The sequence below is a fragment of the Thamnophis sirtalis genome, unplaced genomic scaffold (assembly GCF_051295495.1).
Source record: "Thamnophis sirtalis isolate CommonGarterSnake01/CBP01778 unplaced genomic scaffold, rThaSir2_p1.2 scaffold_10, whole genome shotgun sequence".
Classification (NCBI taxonomy): domain Eukaryota; kingdom Metazoa; phylum Chordata; class Lepidosauria; order Squamata; family Natricidae; genus Thamnophis; species Thamnophis sirtalis.
In genome coordinates, this window is record NW_028261390.1 from 31078123 (window position 1) to 31104830 (window position 26708).

The following is a 26708-nucleotide window of genomic DNA, read 5'->3' on the forward strand; positions in this document are numbered from 1 at the left end:
TATTAATATTATAGTTTGTCACATAGGCAGCCAGATGTTCAGTCTGGAGTTAGCATTTTTATCCACATATCAAGTCCTTCCAAAGGCCTGGGATAGGCGGACATGGATGTTCAATGATGTTAAAGGTATTGTCTCAGGTTGTTAGCTGTTTAGAGTAAAGTTGTGTTTTGCAATTGACTGATGTTTTTGTTCAAGTGGTGCTCCAGTTCTTTTGGGATTGCACCCAAGGGACTTATTGCTATTCTTACTACCTTTGCTTTCTATTGCCACAGAATTGATATTCTATTTGCAGGTCCCAAAGGTGCTTTTTCAAGAGGCAACTAGACTTTCTTGTTTTTCTTTGAAGACATTTCGCTTCTTATCCAAGAAGCTTCTTCAGCTCTGATTGGATAGCGGGGAAGGGAAGGATTCATATTCCTTGAAGACAGTTGGTCATTTGCATCTTTCAGAGATTTGTTGAGGCCATCTGGAGGTTTATCTGTGTCTTGTGAGTCACCTGAGTAGTACAAATGGCTGTGGAGCTTTCTCCGAACTGTTGAAAGGACTGTGTTGTAGCCTGGAGATAGATAATGTACTCAATGATTCTAAAAGAAGGCAGATGACCAGTGTCTGCAGTGAGTATAAATTTGCAGGTCTTTGTATTTTGTCCTCCAGCACTTTCTTTTCTATTCTGCCATCTCTAAGTACTGTCACATCCACCACCCAGACTTTTTTTTGGTCTTTCTTATTGATAATTGTTAAATCTGAGGTGTTATGTGACAGATACCTGTCAGTTTGAATTCTAAAGTCACAGAACACATTAGCTTATTTATTTTCTATATTTTATGGTCCCACCAGTTCTTGCTTGCAGGCAAATGGTATTTATTGCATTGCTGCTACTTTGTTGTGCTGTTGTTTGTAGTCAGTGTTCAATCTTTTTGCAGCAGCTAACCAGGTGGCCCACAATTTCTTCAGCATCTTTGCAGAGGCAGCACTTGTTGTTTGTCATTGCCTTCTCAATTCTGGATTTGTATTCATTTGTTCTCGTGCAGCCAGAATTGGCACCTCTGTCTCTTTCTACAGTTTTTCTATTCTTAGCCATTATCATGTCTTGTTATTTTCTGCTTTGCCTGTTTTTTTTTAAATTTAATGTATTGGACAAATAATACTTTGTCTTCCCTTTCTGTTCTCCCTTTGTCTGTTTTCTGTTCTCTGTTTGGTCTTTTATATAGGCCAGTTTGGTTTTTTTAGTACTCAGTAAACCTTCCTGATATACTATCTTCAGTGCATTGTCTTCACTATCCATCAGATATTCTTCCAATGCCCTTTTTACTTTTGCAACTCTTGTAGTATATACAACTCTTGTGATATACTTGCAACATTCTACGCCCACCTATTTTCCTTGGCAAGTAAGAGTTTGTCAATATCACTACGTAGAAGAAGGACATGATTCATTGTCATTATTTTTCTGATTTTCCTATCCAGAACTTTTTGTACTGCTTTCTATTTTAATAGTATATCTAATGACGGGAATTGCCCAAGTGTTAATTGCCTTGATCATATTTCCTCCACTTAGTTTGATCTTTTAGATGCATTTATTTCTAACCCTTTTCTTGACTTCAGTGTGCTTGATGTTGTCAGCTTAAAGGATACCTATGTATTTGTAGTGATCTTCTTATCAGACTCTCAATGTTATTTTCAAAGGGCATTTTTATTCTTACAGTTTTTCCACTATTTTTCCTATTTGATTGTGACACATTTGTCCAGTCCAAATTTCATTTATGATATCTTGATGTATATATGACAGTGTACAGCAGCAATTTATTTTTATCATTATTATTTTTATTGTCCTCAATGGGACATGCAGCTTAGCATAATACGACAGTATTTCACCTGCCAGATACATATAGGCTTAAGAATGCTTTCTCACTGGTTGGCTTATATATTCACATTTGGTTTTATAAAAGAGTACATTAATTTATATACAAGAGATGCCTTGGATTTTTTAAAATACTATCAAGGCAGAGTACCAGGCCTGTGATGATGAAGCTAAAAGGATAGCCTTAGTAAACTTTAGGGTTAGGGATAGGCTATTGCTATCAAATGATCAGTAGACATGTGTCTTGAAGATGGACAAATTTAGTGATAGTATATGGAGAGAAAAAGTATTTAGCTGTGAAAGCTAGAGCCCCATTTTCCTTCAAATGTCTTTGGGATCTATCTCAGTGTTGCATTTATCTGCAGTGCTACTTTGGAATCAGGATATATGTGACCAGCTTGATGTCTGTTAATATCTGGGTTGTGTTAGGCCTTTTAAAGTGGACATGGTGTCACTCATTTCCAAAGCCTTAGTAAATTTACTGGATGAGAGTGATGATAAATAGCAATCCCAAAGGTGTTTTTTCAAGAGGTAACTGGAGTTTCTGATTTTTCTTTGAAAATGTTTCACTTCTCATCCAAGAAACTTCTTGGATGAGAAGCGAAACATCTTCAAAGAAAAACTAGAAAGTCCAGTTGCCTCTTGAAAAAAAGCACCTTTGGGACAACCATGACCTGGATGACTGAGAAACTCCATAGATAAATAGCAATGTTATTAAGTACTAAACTGGAGAGCGGCAGCATATCCTTTTTTCTTTGTTCTTGCTACTGCTTGCCCAATATACAGGAAAATGGTGATTCTTGAATCTGGATTCTCTTGAATAGGGGACTAATTTTTAACTAATGGAGTAAAAAGATATTTTATAGCCTTTTTTCTCTTGTCTTTCTTCAAGTGAAATATTTCAAGATATTATATTGGATTTGCTGTGAGATCTCCAAAGAGTACTTTTCAGGCAAATGAATATTTACTACTCACTCAAAAAACCTACATCTGAAAATGATTGAATAATCTTGTTATGATTTTTCTAATCTCTGAGGCAACAGGGTTAGGTTTAGGCTACCCTATCTATCAGCTTTTCCACTCTCACTACCTTACCCTGTCTACCCATTCTATCTAGCAGGGATGTGCAGTCACTGGAGGCAGGGGAGGCGGGGCCTCACCAGTCTCATGAGGAAAAGGAAAGAATTTTTAAAATAATTAAAAAGGCCAAGGTAGTTGCTGCCAGACTCCAAGTCACAGTGACTCTGAGTCTGCTTAGTGCTAACTGTAGGGGGAGGCGAGAGAACTATGGGCCTCCTTTGCATAAGGAATTTTTCACCTTTTAAGAGTTAAGCAAGGGTTAAAAAGCGAAAAATTCCTTATGCAAATGAGGCACGTGATTCTCTCGCCTCCTCCTGCAGAGGGCACTTTGTTTAGAGGCTTTTAAAAACATTTAAACAAAGCCATCCATGTGGTGACTCTAGCAGCAACTATCCTAGCCTGCCTGGCCCTGGCTAGACCAAATCTTGCATTTTTGATGCAGCTGGAAGGTATGTGGGTCAGAGGGAGGGGCAGGGGAGAGGAATTCAATTTATTTGTAATGTAAGTAATTGTAAATTGTTTTTATTGTGTGTGTGTGTTTTTTTTTTTTTTTACCCGCCTCTGCTGGCGCACGAGCTGGCACATTTATTTTTATTTTTTATTTTTCATTTTTTCATTTTTCGGCCCGCCATTGAGTGAAACATGTTTCGCTCTATGATGGGCCGAGGCAGCATTCACTTTAAAGTGCCGGCATGCCTTCCAGGCTGGCCATTCAGCGGGACATGCTTGATGTGCTCCATCCCGGCGGGCGGAGAGGGCAAGGGAGGACTGGAGGCGGCGAAGCGAAGCTGCTCGGGTGGCTGAGTTTCTAACTGCCGCACAGTGATTTCTGTCACAGGCTCCAGAAGCTGAGGGGCCTCAGAAAATCTACTTAGCATGGGCACGGGGACAGCAGCAGGAGCTTACATGGCACAGCAGGTCTCCTAGGACCTCCTAGGCACCGGCTGCATTGCTCATTACCATCAGTTGCCCTGTGTTCAGCAAAGCAAGTGTGGGGAAGTCCTTTGCAGGCGGCTAAGACTGGCCGCCCACAAAGGACCTCAACATACTTGTTGTGATGAGTGCAGGGCGACTGACGGTAGTTTGTACCGGCTGCACCCGCTCAAACTAGCCACAGTTGCCCCGTGTTCAGCAAAGCAAGTCCGGGGAGGTCCTTTGTGGGCGGCTAGTCTTAGCCGCTTGCACCCAGCACTGCAGCTGAAGTGAAGCCCCAAAGCCCCCGCTGCCACCGGAATATCTGCTGCCACCTCCTCCTCCTCCAACAGCACTGCCGGATTTGCTGCCCAACGCTGTGGCTGAGGTGAAGCAGGCAAAGGTCCCACCGGCGCCCCTGCCCATGGCAGCGGCGTCTCCCCCTTCGCTCGGAGCACCTGAGCTGGGCTCTGCGTTACCCCTGCCCCTTCCTACTCCTCCATGCTTTTGAGGAGCCATGTGTCCGTGGGAGGGAGCGGGAGCAGGAAAAAAGGCCCCAGCGCTGGGCAGCAAATGTGGTGGTGCTGTTGGAGAAGGAGGAGGAGGCAGCAGCAGTTATTCTGGTGGTGGCGAAGGCTCGTCGGCATCTTCAGCGGCAGCCCTCCCCCCCCCCCCCGTGAACAAACCGAAGTGGAGCAGATCCATGCAGATGACGTCATTGCAACATGACTGGAGGAGGAATTCTGGGAGTTGAAGTCAGCGGGGCTTTTGCTCTTGCCTCACCAGCCATGAAGCTCACCACCCGTCACTGCTATCTAGGATATAAAAGCTATCCTGTGTACCAATCTCTTCAATTTATCCTTATTAATCTGCTGCTGGATTTGGCTAGGATTTTATTATAGCAGGTTGGATGAAGAAGGGAAAAATTACCAGTTAGGACAAGTAAGGAGGTACAACATTTGCTTTTTCTGCTCTCTCAATCAGATTGTAATTTAACAATTCTAATATGTATAATTATGCTATTATTAAAGGCTAGGTCTTGTGGTGTGAATTGTAATAATTAAGTTTTAATTACAGGATTTGGTAGGATGACTCTTTACAACCAGGTGTGTGTTAAATATAAAACCCAAAATGTATTATGAAGCAAGACAACACTGACTAAGAATTTGGTGAATTGCAAGATAAGACTAAAGAAAAGATCTAATGGTTGATTGATATCACCCTGTTTTTAAAATGTCACTGTCACTCTTCTGAGCCATTAAAATGGGGCATGTTATGTCTAAAAATGTTTCTTAAAATGTATCATTTAGCCTTCATTCAAAAAAAATTATACATGAAATTAATTTATTCATTTCAAACATAAGAGTTTAGGATTCAATTTGTTTGGAAAGATTCCCAGTTACATTTCCTTTTGTCTCTTGAGGTAATAGAGTCTTGTAATATCTACCGTGAAATACTGATGGTCACAAAAGAACTTGCCAAATTGTAATTCCTTATTTGAATAGGTTATATTCAGATTTGTGGTTACAATCTATCTTGGATTATCTAGATTTCTACCCATTACTGTTTTGCCCAAGAAAAACCGGTGGTCCACTTTGATCTCAAAATATATGTTAAATTACAATTTGATGATAATTCTCCAGACTAGCTCAGAATATAGTGTATCCCACTGGCTCAAACAAATTCTATGCAATTGTAAATTAGAAAGTGGTGAGGATAAATGCAATTTTCAGCATTTCTGTTTGAATAATAAATGCCTGACCAATAAAGCTTGCTTACAATGTTGACCCAAAATAGTTTTTTTAAGTGTAATCAATGGAGGCATCATGTTTCAGACTTTGCAAACAGGGATGGGACAGAACTTGCCTACTGTTTGCAATCTATCCAGTTAGCAATTATTTATAATGCAAAAGAGAAATTACTCTGACTGAGGTATAATATTATAAGCAATCAGGTTTCATGTAACAAGATTTATCTTATGTATAAAATCAGTAGTCACAATGAACGCGATATAGCATGAATCAAATATATTTCCTAACCACACTGATTTAATTTTATGTGCAGATGGATAATGCTCAATTTTTTTCTGTTTTTCAGAAATGTGCCACTCGCCATTTGCTCATCAATGGTAATTGTCACACTTGGCTATGTCTTAACTAATGTGGCCTATTTTACAACTCTGAGCCCTAAGGATATGCTAATCTCCAAGGCAGTGGCAGTGGTAAGTCGTGGTAAAAATGCATATAGGAAATTAGGGAGCATTATAACATATTGGAAATAAATCCTTTGATTATAAGAGAAGAACTAAATTTATAGGATCTATATTTTAATATTAAACAATATTAGTAATGTTTTCTGTTTTTTTTTTGTTAGACTTTTTCTGAACGTCTACTGGGAAATTTTTCCTTAGCTGTTCCTATTTTTGTTGCACTTTCTTGCTTTGGATCTATGAATGGTGGTATATTTGCAGTTTCAAGGTAAGTTATTCTTTTGCTAATGAAAGCTAAAATAAAAGTGAACATAGAAATATACTGTATATCCATATACACACATACAATTCATTAGATTTATTTCTTCCTATGTAAATATCACCAACAGCCCAATAATTGAATAAATACAGAGAGAATATTATACTTTTCCTTTAGGTTTAGTTCACACTGAATGCAGTCTAATAGTAAAATGAGTGAAAGCAATAGAACAATGTATAATATTGCACAAAGTCTCAGTCTCAGTCTGTGTGTGTGTGTATACACAGTATATATATATATATATATATATATATATATATATATATATATATATATATATATATATATATATATATATATATATATATATATATATATATATATATATATATATATACACACACACACACACACACACACACACACACACACACTTATTATTATTATTATACAATTGTATCACAGCGGCCAGTTATTTCGCCGGATTTGGCATTGGTTACTAGTCGGGCCCCACCCAGGGGCCTAGGACGCCGTAACGTATTTTCGAAATATACATGCAGATCCAAGCAGTGCGGCTTTTTGCATTTGACTGATGGTGATTTTGTCAATTTTTAACTGTTTTAAATGTAATTCCAGTGCTTTTGGAATAGCACCCAGTGTGCCAATTACCACTGGAATTACCACTGCTGGTTTGTGCCATAGTCGTTGAATTTCAATTTTTAAGTCCTGGTATTTTGCGATTTTTTCATGTTCCTTCTCGACGACCCTGCTACCACCTGGTATTGCGATGTCTATGATTGTGACCTTATTTTTCTCAACCAGTGTGATGTCTGGTGTATTATGCGCCAGTATTTTGTCCGTTTGTATACGGAAATCCCACAAAATCTTGACCATCTGATTTTCGGTGACTTTTTCAGGCTGATGTTCCCACCAGTTTTTTGCTGTTTTAATATTATAATTTTTGCACAAATTCCAATGGATCATTTGTGCTACTGAATTGTGCCGCAATTTATAATCAGTCTGCACGATTTTTTTACAGCAGCTGAGTATGTGATCAACAGTTTCATCAGCTTCTTTGCAAACTCTGCATTTGGCATCATAAGAGGATTTTTCGATTTTGGCCTTAATGGCATTTGTGCGGATAGCTTGTTCTTGCGCAGCCAGGATTAGTGACTCTGTTTCTTTCTTTAATGTACCTGTTGTTAACCATAACCAAGTTTGTTCACTGTCCACTTTATCTTTTATTTTTTCCAGAAATTGGGCATGCAGTGCTTTGTTCTGCCAACTCTCCATTCTTGATTTTATCACATCTTTTCTGTATTCTTGTTTCGTCTGTTGGGCCTTCAGTAGATTTTTGTTCTTTACTTCGATTAATAGATATTCTTGACGTTCTTTAAATAATCAGCCAGTGCATGTTTTTCTTCTTCAACTATTTGCTTCACTTGTAATAATCCTCTACCACCTGATTTTCGGGGCAGGTGTAGTCTATCAGTATCACCACGTGGATGTAAACTGTAGTGCATTGTCATTAGTATCCTGGTTTTTCGGTCCAAAATGTCCAAATCAGCTTGTGTCCAGTTAACTATACCAGCTGTGTATCTTACAACTGGTATTGCCCAGTTATTTATGGCCTTGATTGTATTTCCACAATTATTATTATTATTATACAATTGTATCACAGCGGCCAGTTGTTTTGCCGAATTTGGCATTGATTACTAGTCGGGCCCCACCCAGGGGCCTAGGACGTCGTAACGTATTTTCGTAATATGCGTGCAGATCCAAGCAGTGCAGCTTTTTGCATTTGACTGATCGTGATTTTATCAATTTTTAACTGTTTTGAATGTAATTCCAGTGCTTTTGGAATAGCACCCAGTGTGCCAATTACCACTGGAATTACCACTGCTGGTTTGTGCCATAGTTGTTGAATTTCAATTTTTAAGTCCTGGTATTTTGCAATTTTTTCATGTTCCTTCTCGACGACCCTGCTACCACCTGGTATTGCGATGTCTATGATTGTGACCTTATTTTTCTCAACCAGTGTGATGTCTGGTGTATTATGCGCCAGTATTTTGTCCGTTTGTATACGGAAATCCCACAAGATCTTGACCATCTGATTTTCGGTGACTTTTTCAGGCTGATGTTCCCACCAGTTTTTTGCTGTTTTAATATTATAATTTTTGCACAAATTCCAATGGATCATTTGTGCTACTGAATTGTGCCGCAATTTATAATCATTCTGCGCAATTTTTTTTTACAGCAGCTGAGTATGTGATCAACAGTTTCATCAGCTTCTTTGCAAAGTCTGCATTTTGCATCATCAGAGGATTTTTCGATTTTGGCCTTAATGGCATTTGTGTGGATAGCTTGTTCTTGCGCAGCCAGGATTAGTGACTCTGTTTCTTTCTTTAATGTACCTGTTGTTAACCATAACCAAGTTTGTTCACTGTCCACTTTATCTTTTATTTTTTCCAGAAATTGGCCATGCAATGCTTTGTTCTGCCAACTCTCCATTCTTGATTTTATCACATCTTTTCTGTATTCTTGTTTCGTCTGTTGGACCTTCAATAGATTTTTGTTCTTTACTTCAGTTAATAGATGTTCTTGACTTTCTCTTAAATAATCAGCCAGTGCATGTTTTTCTTCTTCAACTATTTGCTTCACTTGTAATAATCCTCTACCACCTGATTTTCGGGGCAGGTATAATCTATCAGTATCACCATATGGATGTAAACTGTAGTGCATTGTCATTAGTTTCCTGGTTTTTCTGTCCAAAATGTCCAAATCAGCTTGTGTCCAGTTAACTATACCAGCTGTGTATCTTATAACTGGTATTGCCCAGGTATTTATGGCCTTGATTGTATTTCCACCATTTAATTTAGATTTCAAAATTTTCCTAACTCTGTTGGTGAATTCTCTCCTGACAATAGTTTTTACTTCTCCATGCTTGATGTTATCCAACTGCAGAATGCCTAAGTATTTGTAGGCTTCATTTTCATTGCATTGAATTAGTTGGCCATTGGACATTTCAATTCCCTCATATGTAGTGATTTTGCCCCTTTTTATGGATACAGTGGCACATTTTTCCATGCCAAACTGCATTGAAATATCTGTGCTGAATACTCGGACTGCATTTGTCAGTGATTGGATTTCTATTTCTGACTTTCCATAGAGTTTCAAATCATCCATATATAATAATTGAGAAATTTTTTCAGCTTCTTTGGCTGTTTGGTAGCCTAATTTCATTTTTTTTAAGATTACTGATAGTGGGATCATTGCGATGATGAAGAGAAGAGGTGAAAGTGAATCACCCTGGAAAATTCCTCGCTTGATATTAACCATTCCATAGTTCTCATTCCCTACTGCCAACTCAGTTCTCCACTGTTTCATTGCCTTTTCAGTAAAGGATGTAATATTTTTGCTAATGCCAGTTGTTTCTAAGCATTTCATGACCCAACTATGTGGCAATGAGTCAAATGCCTTTTTGTAATCAATCCAGACCATATTCAAGTTGGTTTTTCTGTTCTTACAATTTTTTAATATCATGTTATCAATTAGGAGCTGATCTTTTGTACCCCTGCTCCTTCTTTTGTTGCCTTTTTGTTCTACTGGCAAGATGTTTGTTTCCAAATAATCCATAATGTTATCTGCAATAATGCCTGTGAGTAATTTGAAGGTTGTTGGCAAGCATGTTATTGGTCTTAGTTTTCAGCTGTTGTTCCTCTTTCTTAATCAAGTATGTTTTTCCAGTTGTCAACCATTCATCAATTTGGCCCTTTTGTAAAATTTCATTCAGTTGCCTGGCCAATATTGCATGTAAACTGGTCAGATATTTGAGCCAGAAACCATGTAATTGGTCCTTTCCAGGTGATGTCCAATTCTTTACTTTTTTTACTCGATTTTTGACCATCTCAGTTATTATTTCAAATACTTGCATTTGTTTGTTGCCAATGCTTTTCTCAAAGTCATGTATCCACTTTGCTTCCTTATTGTAGTCCTTTGCATTTTCCCACAGTTCTTTCCAGAATTCCACTGTGGCCTGCTTTTCTGGTTTTTCACTTTTGGTGTCACCATTTACATTAAGACTTTGATAAAAACACTGTTGGTCTGATCGAAATTGCTGATTTTGTTTGTATTGGATGATTCGTGCCTCATATCTTTCAATTTTTCTAGCTGTTGCTGTTATCTGCTGTTTTACAATCTCTACAGCTTAATTGATGTTTCTTGTATCCAATCTATATTTTCTGATTAGCTGATCTATGATTTTGCTGTTTTTAAGCTGTTGCTCATGCATGTTCTTTAAGTTGCTAGCATCTGCCCTTAATTTTTTAACTTTTTGTTCTAATTGGATTTTCCACTTTGGCTTTGATGCTTTTTTCATTGTGTGATTAGGAACTTTGATTTTAATGCCTAGTTCATTAGTGACTATTACAGCTGCACTATACATTAACTGGTTTGTTTCCAAGATGGATCCCGGTTCAATTGTTGAAAACACTGCATTAACTATTTTCATAATAGGGGCCAAAATTTTCTTAGGCACAGTTTTTAATGATGGTAGACGTTGCCTTTCCTCATTAAGCAGAAAATGCTCCATGATCTTATCCTTCAATTCTTTTTGTTTTTGAGTTAGTTCATCAGTTGGTTCAGTGATAACTGGTTCTGGTGGTAGTGTTGTTATTTCCTCCCCGACAGCTTCTTCTGGAAGTTCTACTACAATGTCTTTAATTGTGTCTTGAATATCAGTTATTTCTGCTTGTGATGTTGTTTTTTTAGTTTTGCAATTTGTCTGAATTTCCTCAAGTTCAACTTCACTAAACACTTTATTCCGTATAATAAATCGCCTTTGATCTGCTAGTCGTTGTTCACTAACATTTGACTCTGGATATTGTTGTTTCCATAATTCATACATTCGCTTTAAATAACCTCTTTTTCCTGGCTCTGAGTTGTAGTAACAGGCCATTATGGCATGGTTTTCATCTGCACTATATTTTTGTCGTTTTGTTGGCTGGTCCACTTGTAGCCCACTTGTCGACGGATGTCCAGGGACCCCAACATCCGCCGCGGCCCTTGTTAACCCGCGCGACTACCGATGCGGTATAGAATTTTTATTCGTTTCTTTCACCATATTGTGTGGGTTGGTGGTTTTTTTTTTATGGGATCCGTTTGCCAACCTGACCCCAACCCTTCTCCTTTCTCATCCGGGCTTGGGACCGGCAATGGCAGAGTTTTATTATTATTATTATTATTATTATTATTATTATTATTATTATTATTATTATTATTAATTATTATTATTATTCCCATTGCCTGGTACAATTTCACTGATACTTGTAGAAATTATCTGCAAAAGTAAAATAAAGCAGTGCTCAACTATTTCTGTCTTTAAACACTGACAAAGATGTAGGTACAAAATAGGTTTTAGGTTTTTTCCATAAGCTTTTAAATTTGCTTTCTAAAATTCTTTAATTCAGCTTCTAATGCTGGCCTTGCATAGAAACAAATAGTACTATTGAGGATAACTTTGAATGAATTCAGCATCTCTGGTGAACTGCTTCAATTAATCTTGGTAATGAGCATCTTTAAAAGCTGTCCAAATTTATTTTCCCATCAGGATGTTCTACGTTGCATCCCGTGAGGGTCACCTTCCAAAAATTCTCTCCATGATTCATGTTCGCAAGCACACTCCTCTACCAGCTGTCATTGTTTTGGTAAATCATATAAAGAAATGGCTATTTATCAACACTGTATAACATGGTCCTGCTCGGAAGCATTCAAATGTAACTTAAACACTACTTGAAATGTGGTTATTTATTTCCATTTTACTATGTTTGGAGGGGTGGAAAATAAATAATGTGATGATGTATTCAATAACTTTCTGCTAGTTGTCCTTAACTCTCACAGGTCAGCACTTAAATCAGACTGCTGTATTTTATTTGAAGGTTGAATGAGAGTGATTAGTTAAACTCTCAATGGAATGACTTTTCCTAGATAGGAGGCAGACCAGTGAAATTCTAAAGACAGGCTATATGCTAATGTGCTGCTTTGAAGATCTGAAGTTACATTCTCAATATTTTGAAGAAAGATGTAAACATCAGTGATAGATAAACAGCACTATCCCTCCTTTCATGGTGCTAATTCTATGTAATTCATATACATATGTATATAACTGCCTTTTTATATCACCAATCTACAATGCTGAAATGAGATGGCAGGTTGGATAAAGGACCACAATTTTAATGATGACAATGAACATGTATAATAGAACCTGCAATTGGATAAAGTGGAGGAATACACATTGCTTTCTCACTGTCACAATTATCAAATCCAATGAACAATACAAAAGTCCTATCAAGCTGGATAGCTGTAACCTTTCACTAATACAATAGTTTTGGTCTTAAGCACTTATACATATATAAGTTAATCAGATTGCAGGAGAAACATTTTCTTTCATGACTGTATAAAGAGAGAATGAATTGACTGAGGAGAATAGGGTCAGACGCTCTTATACCCACTATATGGCATCTCATTGTAGAAACAGTATATTAGAAAATTAATTATTCATTGCTAGTCTGTGCAGAGAGATCAGAAATGGACATGGGTACAAGCTCACATCCAAGTGTATATTGTGGTGATTAGGCCAGTAAACATTTCTGTCCTTTACATCAGTAGTCTGTGCCGCATCAGCCATTTTAGTGTGATTTACTCCCTACCCTGTAAACAAGACTTCCCCAGATAATAAACCCAACCAGGCTTTTGGGCACATGCGCTAAAATAAACTGTATACTGAAAATAAGCCCTCTCTGAAAATATTGCAACACAGCAGCAGCCATGAGGTGACCACACTCACTGCCTCCTGCACCTCAAAAATAATAAGACCTCCCCGAAAATAAGGCCAAGCACTTATTTTGGGGATCAAAAGAAAATAAGACCCTGCCTTATTTTCAGGGAAACACGGTATTAGAAAGTGACAAACTAGAGCTATTTATAGGCCACTGAATAATTTGACAAGTTTTCACTAATAGCATTGGTCAAATTTACTGAGGTTTGGACTCCATATGGGCAGGATATGAGACATGACAAAGATACAATCTTTAGAATCTGGCATCAATTTTATTTCATGAATTCTGAGGAGTTGGATTGGGTGCTGGACCGTATGAGCTTCATCATATATGGGCTGCATTCACACTCAACTAATCTCCTTCAGGATAATTGGATCAAGTTCAGTGAGGTTGATAATGTTCTTCTCTTCGCAAAGCCATCTCTAGATCCAATCATTTTGGATACCAGTTGTCTAGTGTACCACATTCTTCAGTGGCAAAGATTTTGGAGAAAATGTTAGAACTCCAACTATAAGAGTCTCAAAGAGATGGATTAACTGATTTTTTTTTCAGTAAGCGGGGGGGGGGTGTCAATGTGGTTTATGATGTATCCAATACAATGTAATAAGCAACAACTTCTGTACCAATGAAACTTTTTTATTTTTACATTATTTTTCAGTACCCTCTCACTATGATCATGCTCTTCACCAGTGATCTCTACAGCCTCTTGAACTTCCTCAGTTTTGCAAGATGGCTTTTTATCGGATTGGCAGTTGCTGGGATGATCTATCTCAGATATAAATGTCCTGATATGCCTCGTCCTTTCAAGGTAACCATGGTTCCATGACTGTTTTCCATAAACAGTCCAAACCCTATATTTAAAAAGAGATTGCCTAATGAAAATATCCTCTTTTCTGGTTGTTCCTACATTCATATGAATTTATCTGTTCTCTGAAAATAGCTCGTGAGGCCTTGCTTAGGAAGAGCCCCAAACAAGATGGTATTATGTCACCAATAGAACAGTATGGTACTTTCTTATCTTCAACAGTGTCAATTACAATTATGGTAGTAATCAAGTTTGGGAGCCAAACAGGTTTGGTGGCAAATGTAGCCACATTCTTCAACATCAAACTGAGGAACTCATGAAGAATTTTTTTAAAAAATATTGACAGTTCTTCAGTCATTGTGTCACATGGCAGTTGCCTGAATTGGTTCTGCTTCTTTTAGGGATTATGTATCTCAGCTAGGCCTTAAGTGATTTCAGTGCTGGTTAAAGAACACAGATTGCAGTCCTGCAGTCAAAGAACATATTTTGCTCAATATTACTTTATACAGTAATATCGTGATCATTGTTTTAGTTTTATATTGCTTCATGATACAGGAATCATTTCCCCCTTATTTTATTTTAGTTTTATTTTCAATAGTTCATTGGGATTTTATTGTTAATGGTCTAATTGTTACAGCACCAGATTAGAAACTAAGAGAAGATAGGTCCTGCCATAGGCATGAAAGCAGGCTGGGTGACTTTGGACCAATCACTCTCTGTCAGTCCAACTCACCTTACAGGTGGTTGTTGTGAAGAAAATAGGAGGAAGAAATATTAGGTAGGTTTTCAGCCTTCGGTTATTTATAAAAATAATAAAGACAGACTTAAAAAAGCTAAAATAAAATCTAAAAATTTGCTTTTGTTTTTCCAGTAAGGAACACTATATCATTCTTGAAAACTGAAGTGTTTAATTACATATTGTAGGTTTTCCTACATTTTAAAATAGATTCCAAGTTTTTAAGTTAAAAATATACTGTATATATTTTAAAATTTCTGTGAACAAAGAAGTATGGAATATTATAGGTACACCTTGCTATCAGAACTTGTTATTCATTTCTAAAATTCATTTAACCTGCCAGTCTTTTGCCTGATTATTTATTGAGCTGGGAAGTTAAGCAATATATAGTGAAGAGTTTTAAATCATAGATCATACACTGAAAATCTTGTTTCATTGTAAGGCTCATTCAAATAGACAATTCTAAAATACTACATTCTGGTTCTCATTGCTTATGCATTATCATTTAAAATGGTAGATGGTAGACTAGCAAAGCAAAAAAAATGCTGGGAAAAAATATACAAGCCTTTCAAATTACAGTCTGCACAGATTTGTGAGAACATCTGATCAGCCTTACTGTATGGGACTAAGCATTTTGTTTTTCACAGTGCAGATGCCTTTGTGGTACTTGTGAGCAAGACACAGATGCAACCTCTCTTCCACTGTTGTTTCTATTATACTGTTGAACTTGTGGCTTCAGGTGTAGAAATAACACAGAGTCTCAAAACTAATAGCCATTGATAAAACTCGTTTTCATAAATTGATGCAATTCCCTTTTATTTTTTATTTATTTAACCAATTTCTAAGGCTTCTCACCCACAAATGACTGTGAGTGACTTACGTTCATTCAAAACAACATTAAAAGAAAACTGCACCATGAAGAAAAAAACCAAAATAAACTGTTACAATTCCATAGCAATTAGTGGTGCATGTGGATTTCAGGGCAAATGCTGTTCCAGAAGGCAGCATTCTTCTGAAAGAATACTTTCAGTCACGTAAGATGACATTGCTTTAATCAATCAACCAATGGAATCCAGAACATGCCAATTCAGACAGGTCTTAAATAGACAATTGAAAAGAGAAGGTCCTGCAAATACCCAGATCCTATATCATTAAAGGCTTTATAGATGATTACCAGTACCTTGAATTATATTCAGTGGTTGATGGCTAGCATAGCTTCAAAAGTATTTGTTTACATAGACGTACCATTTACCAGTTTAAAGACATCTTTCCAATTTTTAACCACATCAACCACTTTATTCCACTAAGAAAACTGACAATAGTATAGAACGTGTTATTAATTAAACCACCACTGGGATGCATGTTGAATAAAAATGCATGTAGTTTCCTTTTCTTTTAATAGCCACTTGCATTTGCATAGGTCATCTTCCTCCCAGTCCAGCAAGGAACAGGGCTTATTTACTGAGGTTATGAGGGTGAAAAAGCAAAAAAAAAAAGGGAAAAAGACTTCCTTGTAGAGTCCATTAGTTGAAATAAGTCCTTTATCTTTGGTTGTCTGTGTTTGCAGTTTCCTCCCAACTGTAATTCCAATTTATGTCTCCTTTTAAGTTTTCTTTTCAAGAATCTTTTTGTTTTTTCTGCTGGCCTTTGTTTCTGCATCCTTGGGCAGTTATAAAAAAAGTAAAACATACTCCCATAGCTTCAATGATGTTCTGATAAATTCTGGAACTTGTAATTTAAAACTTAAATCCTATGTAATTCTAAATCTAAAAATTACTGCTCCTAATAAAAAAAGCTAACTTAACTAATGTATAGATATTAGTAAATAAAAACAAACTATTTTACCGCCATATAAAAGTAGCTGTTACAGGAAGATAAGGAGCTCACTAAAATGGCTGTCACACAGCAGCCATATTTCCATAATTCTCCTGCATTTGCCTAGGTCTTCCTGAATATCCAGGTTTTTCCAAAGTTGTAAAGTGTCACTATATTTTAATTATCATGGAATATTAAATACTACTGACATTTAATAGCTAATTTAGATTTATAATACTCATTGTTTGGAATGTTTTCCAGGTGCCACTGTTTATTCCTGCTCTGTTTTCCTTCACCTGTCTTTTCATGGTTGCACTGTCACTTTATGCTGATCCAGTTAATACTGGCATTGGTTTTGCAATTACAATGACAGGAGTCCCTGCCTACTACCTCTTTATTATATGGGACAAGAAGCCAACATGGTTTAGGCGATTTTTAGGTGAGTGAATTTTAAGCAAAACTATTTTTTTTGTATTTTTATGTATGGACTTATTTATAAAATTTATAAGCCACCCATCTTACCTAAAGGCAACTCTTATTTTTATATTGTTTTTATAAAAAAAACCAAAATAACTTTACAGCAGAGAATGTATGTTTTTCATACTTTACTATTCTCATATAACACCAGTCATCATCTTTTTTAATCTGATGTACTGGATAAATTGTTGCATTAGTTTAATTAGAGAGTAGGTTTTGGTAATAGAACTCATCACACATTTTATAATTTGGAATACAACTGCATTCCCCGTTCTAATCCTCTTTCCATTAAAAAAGTGAGTCTCTAGTTGTCTTTCCTATCACCATAAAACCATCTTCATGTGTGTCTATCAAATGAAATATGAATGCTGACTGGTAACTCCTAAAATTTGTTGAGAAAGGAGACAATTCATTTGGTAGGTATATGTTCCTATAAGCATGCAATGTTTACATATTGCTCCAGTACAGGAGGAATATTTTCTTCTGTACTTTCTCAAAGATAGTGTCTTTTTCCAAGTATATTTGAGACAACTGAATAATTGTGTGGAAATTTCTTTGAGTGTATAGCAATGCATTATTTTTATGTGAATTGTAGAGAAGAAACCAGTAGACATTTCCTCACATTTATGACTTTATCTCATCAAGGTCACAATTCCTTTTCTGCCTTAATAATATAATTGACTTTTCAATTAATATCAGTGGTTTATGTATTATTGGCCACCAGGAATCAATCTACAAATTACTTCAGCCTTACTGGAATTCATCAGGTACAGCTAGCTGTTATAGTCAATATCAGATCTTATAAATCTCAAAACCCACTATTGGGAGTTAGTATAATGTGATTTTATGCAGTGCACCAGGTTTTATAAACAATAATGACCTTGGTTGGCAAAGACTGCCAGGAAGGATATAGACTAGGGGTGTCAAACTCAAGGCCTGCAGGCTGCATCCAGCAGATGGGGTGCTTAAATCTAGCCTGGAAGTGTCAAAGGCAAGACCCCTGCATGGCCTGTTTTTGGCAGAGTGGTGCTGGAGGCCAGTGATGCTGAAAACAGGCCACCCGGAGGCAGTGCGGGGCCTCCACGTGGGCCATTTTTGGCCAGCAGAGTGCTGCAGGAAGCCATGGAGGGCAAAAGCACTCCCCGGTGCCCCCTTTTGGCCAGTAAAGTGCTGCAGGAGGTCATTCATATTTAAAATGGCACCCCCCAGTGCTTCATTTTGGCCAGCAGGGTGCTGTAGGAGGCATCTGTCCTGTCTCACTCCCATGCTTCCTGCCCTGGTGCCGACCCACAGAGGAGAAATACAATACTGATCTGGCACTGGAAGAAATCTAGTTTGACACACTGATATAGATAAACTATAAGTATGTATTCATTTTTAGTTAGTTCCATGATAATACCACCAAGATAAAAGACTATTTTAGTATATATTTCTGTGGTTTATATATCTTACTGACCCCAGAAATCAGTACACTTCACTTTGGTCATAATTGAGACTTATAGGTACATTTTAGTTAGTTCAAAACTATTTCTCTACCCTTATGTGACGACCCCTTATGGCATTATGTTTAAGTTGAGCACCGTTGCTAGTTGAACATTAGAAATAAATTGTTAGGAGCAGAGTGTCAGTACTATACAGCCAGTTTCCAAGAAATTCCTTTTACCTGTGCTAAGGCAGAAGCCAGATAGTCTTCTGTCAGGGATCCTTTAATTTGCACTCCTGCACAGAAGAGGATGTTGGGCTTGAAGGGCTCCATCTTTTCAATAGAAATTCCTGTGAAAAATCTCAGCCTCTAGCATTTCAATTAATTTTAGGAAACATTGTCAGCTGAGACAATTAGGAATCTTTTATACCACAAAGCTAATTTTGGCCCGGAGGACAATGTCAGAGTTATAATGGGTAGGAATGTATAATCCATATCATTATTTCCTATGTATTGCAGCCCTAATGAAAACCCCAGTACCTGTGATTCTTCTAAAAAGAAATCCCTTAATATAGTTGCAATTAATTTTAACTAGCTATGCTTTAACACACACAATTGTTGCTGCTCCTGCAGAAAGAAACATCTACAATCTTGTGTAATGGTGTTTATGCATGTGTGTGTGTGTATGAGAGAGGGGGGGAGGGAGGGAAGGAGGGAGGGAGAAAGGGAGGGGTATATAGGCTAACAGACTATTTTTCAAGAATGTGAAATGGAATATTTACTATATATCCAAAAATTGTTTTTAAAACATGGTTGCTAAATTATATCAATAAATAGAGTTATTATATATAAATATACAATCTCTCTCTCTCCCTCCCTCCCTCCCTCTCTCTCTCTCTCATATGTATACGTATACGTATACATATACATATACATCATATATATATATATATATATATATATATATATATATATATATATATATATATATATATATATATATATATATACATATACATCATATACATCATATATATATATATATATATATATATATATATATATATATATATATATATATATATATATATATATATATATATATATATATATATGTTTTTATTTGTGCTGATAAATAAATAAAGGAAGACTAGTATAGATCTATTTCAAGCTATTTAGCTCTCATCAGCTAGCCATATCCTTACTGGGATTTGAACCTGTGCTCTATTGCCTCCCAGGCAGGGAGTTAACCATTTGAGCTACAGAGAACGACTCCTTTTATCAGCCAGCCAGGGTGGGAGGTATATACTTAAAGTCACAACCCCTGGTATGCCCAAGTGTGGGAGGAAGGTCACACTTCCACTCTCTGTCATTAGGCTCGTCACAAGAGTCCATCCAGACAGAAACCCAATATTTTTACTGTTGCCTTTGTTATATTTGTGTTTTTATTTGTGCTGATAAATAAATAAAGGAAGACTAGTATAGATCTATTTCAAGCTATTTAGCTCTCATCAGCTAGCCATATCCTTACTGGGATTTGAACCTGTGCTCTATTGCCTCCCAGGCAGGGAGTTAACCATTTGAGCTACAGAGAACGACTCCTTTTATCAGCCAGCCAGGGTGGGAGGTATATACTTAAAGTCACAACCCCTGGTATGCCCAAGTGTGGGAGGAAGGTCACACTTCCACTCTCTGTCATTAGGCTCGTCACAAGAGTCCATCCAGACAGAAACCCAATATTTTTACTGTTGCCTTTGTTATATTTGTGTTTTTATTTGTGCTGATAAATAAATAAAGGAAGACTAGTATAGATCTATTTCAAGCTATTTAGCTCTCATCAGCTAGCCATATCCTTACTGGGATTTGAACCTGTGCTCTATTGCCTCCCAGGCAGGGAGTTAACCATTTGAGCTACAGAGAACGACTCCTTTTATCAGCCAGCCAGGGTGGGAGGTATATACTTAAAGTCACAACCCCTGGTATGCCCAAGTGTGGGAGGAAGGTCACACTTCCACTCTCTGTCATTAGGCTCGTCACAAGAGTCCATCCAGACAGAAACCCAATATTTTTACTGTTGCCTTTGTTATATTTGTGTTTTTATTTGTGCTGATAAATAAATAAAGGAAGACTAGTATAGATCTATTTCAAGCTATTTAGCTCTCATCAGCTAGCCATATCCTTACTGGGATTTGAACCTGTGCTCTATTGCCTCCCAGGCAGGGAGTTAACCATTTGAGCTACAGAGAACGACTCCTTTTATCAGCCAGCCAGGGTGGGAGGTATATACTTATATATACTTATATACTTTAAGTATATACCTCCCACCCTGGCTGGCTGATAAAAGGAGTCGTTCTCTGTAGCTCAAATGGTTAACTCCCTGCCTGGGAGGCAATAGAGCACAGGTTCAAATCCCAGTAAGGATATGGCTAGCTGATGAGAGCTAAATAGCTTGAAATAGATCTATACTAGTCTTCCTTTATTTATTTATCAGCACAAATAAAAACACAAATATAACAAAGGCAACAGTAAAAATATTGGGTTTCTGTCTGGATGGACTCTTGTGACGAGCCTAATGACAGAGAGTGGAAGTGTGACCTTCCTCCCACACTTGGGCATACCAGGGGTTGTGACTTTAAGTATATACCTCCCACCCTGGCTGGCTGATAAAAGGAGTCGTTCTCTGTAGCTCAAATGGTTAACTCCCTGCCTGGGAGGCAATAGAGCACAGGTTCAAATCCCAGTAAGGATATGGCTAGCTGATGAGAGCTAAATAGCTTGAAATAGATCTATACTAGTCTTCCTTTATTTATTTATCAGCACAAATAAAAACACAAATATAACAAAGGCAACAGTAAAAATATTGGGTTTCTGTCTGGATGGACTCTTGTGACGAGCCTAATGACAGAGAGTGGAAGTGTGACCTTCCTCCCACACTTGGGCATACCAGGGGTTGTGACTTTAAGTATATACCTCCCACCCTGGCTGGCTGATAAAAGGAGTCGTTCTCTGTAGCTCAAATGGTTAACTCCCTGCCTGGGAGGCAATAGAGCACAGGTTCAAATCCCAGTAAGGATATGGCTAGCTGATGAGAGCTAAATAGCTTGAAATAGATCTATACTAGTCTTCCTTTATTTATTTATCAGCACAAATAAAAACACAAATATAACAAAGGCAACAGTAAAAATATTGGGTTTCTGTCTGGATGGACTCTTGTGACGAGCCTAATGACAGAGAGTGGAAGTGTGACCTTCCTCCCACACTTGGGCATACCAGGGGTTGTGACTTTAAGTATATACCTCCCACCCTGGCTGGCTGATAAAAGGAGTCGTTCTCTGTAGCTCAAATGGTTAACTCCCTGCCTGGGAGGCAATAGAGCACAGGTTCAAATCCCAGTAAGGATATGGCTAGCTGATGAGAGCTAAATAGCTTGAAATAGATCTATACTAGTCTTCCTTTATTTATTTATCAGCACAAATAAAAACACAAATATAACAAAGGCAACAGTAAAAATATTGGGTTTCTGTCTGGATGGACTCTTGTGACGAGCCTAATGACAGAGAGTGGAAGTGTGACCTTCCTCCCACACTTGGGCATACCAGGGGTTGTGACTTTAAGTATATATATATATATATATATATATATATATATATATATATATATATATATATATATATATATATATATATATATATATATATATATATATATATATATATATATATATATATATATATATATATATATATATATATATATATATATATTAGTGTCACAACCCCTGGTAAGCCCCAATTATGGGAGGAAGCTAACTGCTTCCAACATCTGTCAATCGGCTCGTCACAAGAGTCCATCACGACAGAAATCCAGTATTTTTACTGTTGCCTTTGTTATATTTGTGTTTTTATTTGTGCTGATAAATAAATAAAGGGAGACTAGTATAGATCTATTTCAATCTATTTAGCTGATGAGAGCTAAATAGCTTGAAATAGATCTATACTAGTCTCCCTTTATTTATTTATCAGCACAAATAAACACACACACACACACACACACACACACACACACACACACAATATATATATATATTCGTAGATTTTCACGGGTGTAGGTATGCTGGTCTTGTTGTATTCGGGTCTTTTCCCATGTAAGATTGAGATTGTCTTGGCAACGTTTTGGCGAGGTCTCACTCGCCATCCTCAGGCTGGTGTTTTGGGCTTAAAGCGTGGCTGGAGCTGCCATCTTTCTATAAATCTTGGTGTGTGTTTGTGGAGTGTTGTTTCAGTAAGTGGAATGATTGGTCGTGTGGTTGTATCATGATTGGTAGATTGGTGCTGATTGGTGCTGGCTATGGGTCCGTTGTTGTTTTATGTTGTAATGGCCTGGGTGGTGGGTGGGGCTCATTTGTTTACCAGGGCTGGTTTCCAGATGTCTGGTAAGCGGGAGGTATCACATTTATTCATGGTGTGGGGGTGTTGCTCTATTTCGATAGCTTCCATAATTATTCTCTTGTTGAAGTGTTCAGTTTTGGAGATTAACCTTGTTCCTTCAAAATTAATTTCATGTCCTGTAGCTTTAAGGTGCTGGAAAAGGGAGGAAGTTTTTTCTTTTTTTCTTACTGCATTCTTGCAAAATCTGCCCTGCAACATACACAGGACAAACGAACAGGAAAATAAATGCACGCATCGCAGAACACAAGAACGCAGTAAGAAAAAAAGAAAAAACTTCCTCCCTTTTCCAGCACCTTAAAGCTACAGGACATGAAATTAATTTTGAAGGAACCAGGTTAATCTTCAAAACTGAACACTCCAACAAGAGAATAATTATGGAAGTTATCGAAATAGAGAAACACCCCCACACCATGAATAAACATGACAATACCTCCTGCCTACCAGACATCAGGAAACCAGCCCTGGTAAACAAACGAGCCCCACCCACCACCCAGGCTGTTACAACACAAAACAACTACGGACCCATAGCCAGCACCAATCAGCACCAATCTACCAATCATGATACAGCCACACATCCAATCAATCCACTTACTGAAACAATGCCAGCACTCCATAAACCCCCACCAAGATTTATAGAAAGACGGCAGCTCCGGCCACGCTTTAAGCAAAGAACACCAGCCTGAGGATAGTGAGTGAGACCTCGCCGAAACGTTGTCAAGACAATCTCAAACTTACATGGGAAAAGACCTGAATACAACAAGACCAGTATATGCATACATACATACGTACGTACATACATACATACATACATACACATACATACATACATATATAATATAAAGTTGCATATTTTTAATATTTTCAATACCTACAATAAATAAATCACTGTATGATAGTCAAAATATTTTGGTAGCTTTATTTATCTACTTACTGTGTATGTCTTCACAAGTATTGTTTTCTTCAAAGAATTGATATAAACGTAAGAAATATAAAACAAAACGTGTGATGGAAATCACTGTTACGTATCTTACCTTATGTCTGTAGAATTCTGTAGTCATTTCTCTCTGCCTCAGAAGAGTCTTTGTATTTTATTATTTCATCAGGTAGTTACAATTTCACAAGCTACTGAGTTGCAGTTTCATAAATCAGTTTGGCCACAGGATGCCACTGTTGAACCATTACATTTAAGTAAAAAGTATAAAACGTTTGAGATTTATGCTCTTGGTAACAATGCAGTGATTTTTTTTTTAGCGCTGCAACTATTATTGTTTCCTGGCAGGAGAAAATATAAATACCATAAATGAAGCACATAGACTCTGAAAACCCAGTTTAAATTCTGTATACAAAATAGTTTGTAATTAGATTGCTAAGCTTCCATCTCATGGACATCATCTTTGGCAATCTAATAGCAATTATTTTGTTAAGGAGACAACAATGTATTTTTTTCATATACATAAATAATCCTATATGAAGGAACCATAGACCTTTGTTCCTTCTTAAGGCATCAGTGGTTTTGATCTTAAGACATATTACTTAAATATGGATAGTCATCAATCCCTTCTGTATGCTAACTTAATTTGGTCAAAAAGGTTTCCTCATTTTTCTAAAAATAGTTTTCAGGAATAATTAAATGGTTTAAGTAGGGAAGAGAACATATGAACTATTTGAGTGGGACATTCACAGATGCAAAATTGCAATATAAATCAATTTATTTAAACTTTAAAACCAAATGAACACGATGGAACCAAAATATATTGAAATGTCTTGGCATGCTTTAATGGTTTTTTGCATTGGTTTTTTTACTGCATGGATGTAAAAATCTGATTTTAAGGAACATAAGGGAGCTATTAGACAGGTAGAGTATGACATTTTGCCCTAAATTTCAATAACAGTTTATTTATCTATCTATCTATCTATCTATCTATCTATCTATCTATCTATCTATCTATCTATCTATCTATCTATCTATTTATTATTTATTTACATTTACATCTTACTTTTCCTGGAAGGAATGCCAAATAGTATGTAGGAACAATACTATTTTTTATTCTAAGAACAATTCTATGTGGTAATTTAGAATGAGAGAAACCAACTGTCCCTATATATGAAATAAATCTAATAGGAGCAGGTAATGATAATTGCAATATATCTAATGTACTGTTGAGAGTAAGCATTTGCCAGATTATTTTTTAATTTATTTTTCTATTACTTTGTAAAGGCTATCTTCTTAAAAAGTTTAATAAGATTCAAATTCTAAAAAAAAATGAATTACCAGACTCATTTTATATACATTTTATGCAACACATATTTTGAATTTGACTCAAACTGTCAGTTGCTTCATTTGAATTCTATGCCTCTATTATCTCTTTTTCTGTCTATAGTCCTATTCCAAATGTTCTTTAAAAAAAGCTATTTGAACTTACATCTGAGTAAACATGAACAGACTCTCATATATTGTTCTTCCACAGACAACATGACATCAACATTGCAAATAATCTTAGAAGTTGTTCCAACAGAAGAAAATCCAGATTTGTGATCTTCAGCTAGAAGAATTTGCATTGTTAGACAAACGTCTAAGTTCTTCATTGATTGAATGAACATTTTTTTTTTTGCCAAAATGGCTTTAAAAAAAGTTTTACTGGAAAAAGTTATATTGGGGCATCAGTTTTAACCTGATATTTGATGAAAACTTTAAATGGAATTGTTATGGATGTATGTGTATACATACTGTACATTAAAAAGGTTATCTGATACTGTATCAACAGTTTTGTAGGCAACTGTTTTAAAACTGTTGTAAAATAGTATTTATCTTCTGCTTTGCAAATGGAGTTGATGTGGTATTTTCTATATTTTAAATGTATAAGACGTCCAATTGGTCATACCGATATTTACTAAGAACATTTGTTTTAAAAATGTTCATCATAGCTAGAAATATTAGAATGGATTATATCAAAACTCTCCATGCTGGACCTGATGTAAGACAACAGTAAAATAATTGTATTAATACAAAATTATTCCATTATTTGTTCTTTTTTTAAAGCAACAGTTATAGTTCATTGGGGACACTATTGCATTAAAAATAACTCTATTTCCCCTTAATCAGTTGTAGTTAAGACCGCTGAATTGTCCTGACACCAAAGAAACATGCCAAATGATGGACAGAGGAACCTTCTTTGTCAATTCTTACACATAAGAAATGTATCATTGTAGGTGATTTATTTGCTCCATTTTACTGTCTCTTTATTGCAAATCAACACAAATTCACAATTTATTTGAGGTTCTCCATTTTACTGTCTTGTTATTGAAAATCAGCATAAATACAGCATTCATTTGAAGAGATCAATCAGCATTTGATCAAGAAAAAGCAACATGGTTTGGGCTAGGAATTTTGAATTACAACTCATATCAAACATTCTGGCAAATGATAAGGGCTTGTAAGGGGACAAATCAGCATACAGAGAAGAAGTCCAGAAGCTATCCACATGGTGTTCAAAAAACAACCTACATTTAAACAGTAGCAAGACAAAGGAGATGGTGCTGGACCTGCTCCACTGTATATCAAGGGGGAGCTGTGTGGAGAGGGTTTCCTCTTTTAAATTCTTGGGCGTGCTTATTAGTCAAGATCTCACCTGGAAAAACAACCCTGGTGGTTAGTAAGGGTCAACAGAGACTTCATTTCTTTAAAGTCCTGCGGAAAAATCAGGTGGAACAACGGCTTATGACCACTTTCTATCGTAGACTGATAGAAAGCATCCTTACATACTGTATAACAGTATGGTTCGCTGGTTCAACAAGGAGGCACTACAGAGAATGATTAATTCGGTACAAGAAACCATTAGTTGTGCTCTAA

General features: G+C 36.7%; 1 protein-coding gene across 1 annotated transcript in view; it reads left to right on the forward strand.

Moving 5' to 3' along the window:
* The window catches only part of SLC7A11 (solute carrier family 7 member 11), a 67684-nt gene extending 41829 nt beyond the window's left edge, over positions 1 to 25855 (forward strand). Inside the window, exons 7-12 of the mRNA XM_014057793.2 lie at positions 5948 to 6071; positions 6224 to 6327; positions 11927 to 12023; positions 13813 to 13962; positions 16772 to 16949; positions 25327 to 25855. Coding sequence (XP_013913268.1) covers positions 5948 to 6071; positions 6224 to 6327; positions 11927 to 12023; positions 13813 to 13962; positions 16772 to 16949; positions 25327 to 25394 — 721 coding nt within the window. The 3' untranslated portion in view covers positions 25395 to 25855. The remainder of the gene's footprint in view (positions 1 to 5947; positions 6072 to 6223; positions 6328 to 11926; positions 12024 to 13812; positions 13963 to 16771; positions 16950 to 25326) is intronic.
* The last annotated feature ends 853 nt before the right edge of the window (positions 25856 to 26708 follow it).